Source organism: Halyomorpha halys, unplaced genomic scaffold, assembly GCF_000696795.3.
Source record: "Halyomorpha halys isolate HHAL.00 unplaced genomic scaffold, Hhal_1.1 Scaffold24.1, whole genome shotgun sequence".
Lineage (NCBI taxonomy): Eukaryota > Metazoa > Arthropoda > Insecta > Hemiptera > Pentatomidae > Halyomorpha > Halyomorpha halys.
The window spans coordinates 173,624-181,556 of record NW_027107648.1 but is presented as its reverse complement, the minus strand read 5'-3'; the positions used below and the strand labels follow the sequence as shown (position 1 = coordinate 181,556).

Sequence of the window (7,933 nt, the reverse complement as noted above, 5' to 3'; positions counted from 1 at the left end):
ATGCCATACCCGGTCAAAAGCTTGCGCTATGTCCAGAAAGGCACCCGAGTAGTATTGTTTCTTTTCAAGTCGAGACCTTTAAACGTAAAAATTATAATGTGCTTTCAATCCGGTTGTTTCTCTATAGGTGTGTGTCATTACATTTTAATTGAGTATTTTCTTTGTAACACAGTTGTAAACTTCAATAAATACATAGAATATTAAGTGGTCGTTTTCACTCCTTTTGTATTAGCACATTTGACAAAAAAAGTTTTATTTAGAATTGGACGTATTCCCGTGATGGTACCGTAGACTATGGTAACTTTTTTTTACTGGAATCGTACTAATGTTCTAATTGTTTTAAATAATTCATATTTCTTTTTCCAAAGGAACTGAAGGACTGAGCATGGTGAAGATTGTAAAATGTCCATCGGCTAAAATATATAATTTAAATATAAGATTACAAATATTATTAGTGAAATAAAGATAGTATATAATATAATTATATATATTAACTAATTTTAGAAATTCTATGTGATAGGGAAAATAATGAAAAAAAAAAGAAAAATTTATAAAATTAGAATAATGTTTTTTCTAAAGCTAGAAGAGGTAGAATATTCACTCATTAAAAAAAATTTTTGCTGATGTAAAGAATGTACGAATTGTTCCTGTGTCGTGTAAAGTTTAAGTGTTAATGAAATACTCATCAGTGATTGAACATTGGCCGGCCGAAACTGAGAAGGAACATTGGAACCTCAAATCAGGATTCAAATTATAGTTTAAGTAATAAGAGGTTATTTGGAGCTTCACTAAGAACCAATAGAAGAAAGATTCTTTTAAAGAATAAATAATTTTGAACCAAGAATAACTTACCTTTAATTTCCTCAATCTCTTCTTGTGTGAAATATGGCAGCCTGGATGTGGTTCTTCCTTCTAGGAGACTGTTGCGATCAATGATATCTCTCATAACAGGAGGATAATCTCCAGTACTGCTGTACACTGGATGAGCAAACCATCCAAACTGTTCAGAGCATAGTTTCATTAAATTAATTCGATGGATACAGTTCAGAATTATAACTATCTCGTATCTAACTATAAAAAATGATAATCTATGGAATAAGAAAATAATGTGATTTTCAAACTACTCATATAAACACTCCTGGTAATATATTAGGGGTATTGATGATCTTTAGTTTATCATGTTAAAGCGTGTTAAATGGAGAAATATTTCCTTCTTTCACTAAGTTAAAACGATGTAACATGTAACATGGGTGAGAGTCTGAGAGTCTGTTACTAGGTTTGTTAAATGGAGAATGACGTCACGAAACAGAGCAGCTGAGCTTGTCACTGTTTTATTTGTCGTGTTAGGTTGCTTACTCTTAGTTTGTGTTTTGTTTTTTCTTGTGTTTTGGACTTTTTAAAAAATATAATCAGTAGCCAAACTTAAACATTTCTACTTTTTACTTATTTTAGGCATGCTGTAATAAATTACTTTATTCAAAATTAGAAGTAAACAATAACATGAAGTTTTGGAAGGAAAGGTTTGTAAAAAAGTTGCTCAGAAAATCCGCTAGGAGCTCTTATGCATTAATCATTTTTTTTTTTTCGGCCAAGACTCCCATTGGAGTCCTATACTGCCTAACCATGGTTGGGGGTCAAAGTTCTTCATTTTTTGGGACCGCCATGCAATGAAAAAAGTCGACGTCCCAGGCCGGATTCGAACCGGCACCGCCAATAGACATCAAATTGGTAAGACTGTGTCTTAACCACTGAGCTATGGGTGGCCCTCATTAATCATTTAACATGACTTTAAATAGGGCAGCTAACAATGTTATACTTATAACATTTAACATGGTAAAACATTTTACATTTAACACAATATTATTGAGATAAAGTTTCGAATTTCCAATCATGAAAGGAAGGAGCAAAATATCTAGGGTTAAAAATTCCAAATTTAAAGGGAAAAAATTGCAACCAATTGATCATTACTCAATAAAAAAGTGGGATTAGTCGTGACGAATTTTTGGTACAAAATTAAGTAACCAGATGAGTACCTACAGTACCTTCATTCATCATACTATCTAAGTATTTGCTGATAATCACTGAAGAAATAGGAGCAACTTAAAAGTATTTTAAAGAAATTCGAGTAGATATCATGAATGTAGAGAGTAAATCAAGTTGTATTCCTAATGCCTTTCTTAAACCAAAATAATAATATCACTTTTTTAACCTAAAAGGAGACTATCATGAATACACCTTCATAAATGGATATCTCAAAAATATAACCAAGCAACAAGCAATTGACAAGGCAATAAATCTCCGAAAATATCGATGGCTAGGGCACATCTTTAGGACTTAACACTGATATAACTTGGCAGAATCTTTAGAGCCTGGTTATGTAGGAACAGACAAGAGATCTGGAAAAAGAAATGTCAAGTGGAAATCGGACGCGGTTGTGGTAAAGAAGTTTGTAGCTCTATGTCTCTGGGATTCCATATTTAATTAATCACTGAAACCTCTCACTGATTTGTTTTAATTGGACTTTATCTGATTAAAAAAAGTTTGATTTAATTTTGAATTTGAAGTATTGTAAAGATAGTACCGAAGACTGAGAGGTTGCTTTTTCAATTGGAATAATCCTAATGATTGCCCAAAACTAGGGAGTTGTAACAAAGCAACCAACGGCGTACCGAGGATCACAACTAGGAGGAGGCCAGACATAATCAATCGGTGGGGGGAGGCGAGCCATAGTCAATCAGGTTGTGACATTTCTGTAAGGAAAATGAGAATGAAATCAAAATTTTAATAACATTGTTTATAATTGTCGCAGTGCTTTATTAGCTATTAAAATTAGTATCTGCTTGAAAAGATGATTTTTTATTAAATTAATAATTTTTTTTCTGTGAAAGTGGGGTAGCTGCCCCCTCCCCCCTGCCCTCCTGAGGGTATGCACATGAAAGTAATCCCAGTCAGTTATACGTAATACGTATAATACACGGAATACGACACTTTCTTTTGACAGATGTACCTCAATAACGCAAGCAAATATTCCCAATGTTCGATTGTTTCAGTAGATGATTCATAATTATAAAAGGCAGGCTTTCTAACCTATTTTCAGAGATCCAGAAATCCGAAAACCAGTATATGTAATTTGGGCAATGTATTATTACGTAGAGTTTGTTATTTTCATGCAGATTTTAGGAATCAATAGAGTAGATCTCAGATGAAAAACACGTACTACGCATGCTCTGCACAGTTCTGGACAATCAGAAGTGATTGTTAGAATAGAACAAATGAAGGCAAGAGTTGGGAGAGGGTTGGCGGGGGAACGTTTGCCACTGCGCACCTTTCCCTTCTCTTTACTCACAGGCAAACTAATCTTAGACACACTTTACCACAGATAAATGGGTATCAGAAGAATAAGGAGATTTATAATTTTAAGAAAACGAGATCCATATCACAGCCCTCGAAGAATGTTGTAATTGGAGGATTAAGTTAAATTCCAACAAATGCCATCAAATCACCTTTACCCTTCCTCTTAAACCTACCGACTGCCCTACGATTTCATTTACTGATGTTACTCTTACCCCTGTCGAACAGATCCACTACCTTGGACTACATTTGGACAAACGATTAACCTGGAATCCTCACACGAGACAGAAAAGACAGAAAACTGCTCGTCGATTTCGACTATTACAGCACTTACTAGACAAACGGTCCAAACTTCCAACACATAACAAAAGACTAGTCTACATGACTGTAATAAGGCCAATCTGGGCTATATGGAGTTGAGATTTGGGGCTCCACTAAACCCTTCGAATCCCTCTCGTATCCAATCCTTACAATCCAAAATCCTCAATGCTCCTTAGTGTGTCACAAATAAAATCATAGATAAAGACCTTAATGTTCCTTATGTAACCGATCTAGCCCGAACCAGATATCACTCCTTCCATTATAAACTCTCTAACCACTCAAACCCCCTAGTTTCTAACCTTGCATCCTCTTCCATTCCTGACAATCCTTCGAGGCGTCTGAAAAGAAGATGGCCACGAGTCCAGTTATTGTAAAATGTCATTAGAGTGCTAGCAATGGGTAGTTGCTCTACACGCCTGTAACACTCCATTTTAAATAAGATAAAATTTACTGAATGTATTATGTAATATACTGTTGTAGATTTTAATAAAGATATTTAAAAAATAAAACGAGATAAGGAAAGGAAAAAAAAATGGTGGGAAGAGTATTAGAGAACTGATCAGCAAATATTTTTTATAGTCAATAAGATAGAAGGTAGTGAGTGCTTTATTGTAAATAATTAAGTTAAAAAAACATATTAAATTATATTTACCCTGAACTGCATGGCTTGTTCTGCAGCCCTGGCGTCTTCTTCGGAGTCTGTCATTGGTTTGACGAACGCACCATCGAAGGAGAAGCTCACTTTCCCTGTTTAGAAATTAATAATTACGATTTTTTCAATACTATTTGTTTATATCCTTAGCTTGGGGAAACCACAAACAATGTTAATATTTTAGATCCAAAAAAAAAATAGTTTGAAAAACCTGAAGTTTGTTTTTTACGCTGTAAAAGTTTAATATTTGAAAAAACAACTATACATTGCTTATAGTTGCTTAAAGTGACAGATATATTTATCACAATATTCCTTGAATTGTTAAGTATTACCTTTCTGTGTTGGCCTGAATTCCCTGTCATACATCCTGTATACCCTAGCATGAGCTTTCAATACGTTATGCGTGGCAATGTAATCCCCAACCCCGTGGAGACCAAGGTTAGGTGGGAATGTAGTGGTTGAGTATCCACTGACTATTTGTGCAGGTTCATTAATTGTTATCCACCATTTCACCTAGGCATTGATTATATTTTAAAAAATAGTTATTTCGAACTAGTTGATTCCCTTAATTACAATAATCTGTAATCACCTTATCTCCTAAAGTCTCAAAAACCACCCTTGCATAGTTCTGAAAGTGATCGACAATATCTTCCTTCATCCACCCTCCCATATCTTGGATTGGCTGGGGTAGGTCCCAGTGGTATAGAGTGACCTATAGGATAAAGAAAATGGCTTAATAAACGCTCATAATAAAATTACCAAACGACCACAATCTTAAGAGTTCCAATCAGTTTCAAAAGGATGTTCATAGCGCTGCGTGCACCTGTATGTATTCATACAAGTATTTGGCCATTTATATAAGCAGAGTATGTCCAAATATGTAGAATAAGGTCCAGTCATTTGATACATATGAACATATGAAACATTCATGAAATTTAAATTAATTAATTAGTATCCAAGTAAAATCTAAAAAGAGTCCTTATTTTTTTTTAAACTCCTATGTATAGATTCATTTTTAACAATCAAACAACATTACTAATAATTTAATATGCCTTAAATATAAATTTACACCTCACATTCAAATATTAAAAAGTTTTTGCAGGCTATTCTGCCCAGGTCATTAATTACAAGTCAAATCATCCTATGAAACAATAAATTAATGAGGAATCATATTAATTTATTAATAAGCTTGCCTTATCTTATGTCTAGTTACCTATTTTGTCACTATTTAATTAAGTTTTAAAACTTTTAATTACAGGTCAACTTAATGACACGAAGTTAAGGTAAGCTAATCTTCGATATCGATATTGATAAGAATGTCATATAATCTATTTTTAATTTTCTATTACAAAATATCAATATTTCGATCAAATAATATTGGAATATTGTTGCTAGTCTTCAATATCGAAATTAACATGAATGTCAAATATGGAATACAATATGAAATAAATGTAAATTATATCCAAATATAATTTTGAAATATTCCATAAATATCGAATTGGTACTAAATATCAAAATTAATATTAAACAATAAAAATCGAATATTTCATTTTCAAATTTGACTGACCTCATACAAGACTAAGAATACAAGAAACTGCTCCTAGATTGCGACTATTACAACATTTACTAGACAAACGGTCTAAATTGCCAATCCATTACAAAAGACTGATCTACATGACTATTATAAGGCCTAAATAAGGAGTTGAGATTTGAGGCTCCACTAAACCATCGAATTCCTCCAGAATTCAATCCTTACAGTCCAAAATCCTTCGTAAAATCCTTAATGCTCCTTACTTTGTCACAACCAGATACCGTTCCTTCCAAAATAAACTTCTCAACCACCCAAATCCAGTTGTTTCTAACCTGGCTTCTCCTTCATTACCTAATAATCCTGTTAGGCATCTGAAAAGAAGATGTCCTCGAGATCTTCTCCTCTAGAAAAGTTATTGGAATTCTACCAATGGGTAGATTCTCCACGTGTTTGTATCATGTAACTATGTCACCTGCAGCAAATTTACTGGTTGTATGTATTTTTTGTATACAGTTGTAAATAACAATAAATAAATTAATAAAAAAAAAAAAATATCGATACACCAGTTTGATTCTGTTCGGAAAATTTACTAGTCATTTTAAATAAAATATAGATATTTCGATAATGTTATTGTTAATATGCGGGAATATTGTTGCTAATCAATATCAATATTCATAAGAATGTCAAATATTAAAATGGATATTAAATTACTTCGTGTCATTAAGTTGATCTGTTATTAAAAGTTTTAAAACTTAATGAAATAGTGACAAAATAGATAATTAGACATAAGATAAGGCAAGCTTATTAATAAATTAATATGATTTCCTATTGTTTTATAGTTTGATATGACTGAAATTAATGACCTGGATAGAATAGTCTGCAAAAAGCTTTTAAATTGTTGGATTTGAGGTGTAAATTTATATTTATCGTATGCTGAATTATTAGTAATAATGTTTGTTATTTAGTAAATTGTCCTTGAGGATGGTGGAATAGAACGAAACGTTAGACTTTTAAAGAAATAATAAAGACTGTTTTGAGACTCAACGTGGATACTAATTAATTTTACTTGAACAATAAAAACTAGTTTCAAGAAGCTGAAAAGATTATATATAATGTATGAAATTATTCACCATGTCGGTAGGATCAACCGTATGAAAATAAAATGGGTTTAGACTTAAGAGTGATATAGACTCAGTAATATGGTCAGGCTTGTTTATATTGTTGATATGAGATGTGCAGAATCTGATCTATATTTATGTAATCTTAAGTTTTCTAGTATTAAAAGTAATGATGATAGTTTGGAGTTATACCAAAGGTTCGATGCCGTTTGTGGTGAGTTCATTGATGACGTTTTTGTAGTACTGCACGCCTTCTTCATTGACGAAGTCATCAGTTCCTCGTGGTAATATTCTTGACCAAGAGAGAGAAATCCGGTATGTGTTGAACTATGGAACAAAAAGATAATTTTTTTTTATTCATGGAATGGATAAATAAGTAAAAATATATTATATAATCCTTACTCCTGTATCTTTGAGAAGTTTAATATCTTCCTTGTACCTATGGTAGCTGTCACAGGCAACGTCTGCAGTAGAATTACTGTCTACGTAATTCGGTACAGTGTGAATGGCTCTGTCCCAAATGTTTTCTCCTTTACCTGAATCAAGAGTAATAATAATTATAAAACAAATTATCTAAATGCTGAAAGTAAAAATAATTTTTATTTAAAACTAAGAAAGTTTTAACAAACGTGTAATGAAAAGAAATTATTTTTATTTTTTTTGTTGATGTTGCTGATAGTAGTGTAAGATAATTTATAATAAATATATTTAATATTTAATGAAAAAGTTACAAAATAGGATAATTTAAATAATTTTATTAGACCTGGGCAGATAGGCTGTACAATTTTTTTTCTTTTATAATTTTAATGAGAAAAAACGCCGAAGCGTTGGAAAAACTAACAATAAATAGTTTTTGAAGATTAAATGGATACAATTTACTTAATTTAAAAATAAATATGTTCGTCAATAGTTAATCATTTATCTGATATATTGTTCGAATTTACTTAATTGTACATGTGT

At 32.0% G+C, this 7,933-nt stretch overlaps 1 protein-coding gene across 1 annotated transcript in view; it reads right to left on the bottom strand.

The window, feature by feature from the left end:
- LOC106682401 (myrosinase 1) overlaps nucleotides 1-7,933 on the bottom strand; it is a 20,177-nt gene that overhangs the window by 7,344 nt on the left and 4,900 nt on the right. The window contains exons 2-7 of the mRNA XM_014423225.2: nucleotides 7,376-7,509; nucleotides 7,166-7,300; nucleotides 4,914-5,036; nucleotides 4,657-4,837; nucleotides 4,325-4,419; nucleotides 853-1,000 (exon numbers count right to left, since the gene is read on the bottom strand). Of these exons, the coding sequence (XP_014278711.1) occupies nucleotides 853-1,000; nucleotides 4,325-4,419; nucleotides 4,657-4,837; nucleotides 4,914-5,036; nucleotides 7,166-7,300; nucleotides 7,376-7,509 (816 nt within the window). The remainder of the gene's footprint in view (nucleotides 1-852; nucleotides 1,001-4,324; nucleotides 4,420-4,656; nucleotides 4,838-4,913; nucleotides 5,037-7,165; nucleotides 7,301-7,375; nucleotides 7,510-7,933) is intronic.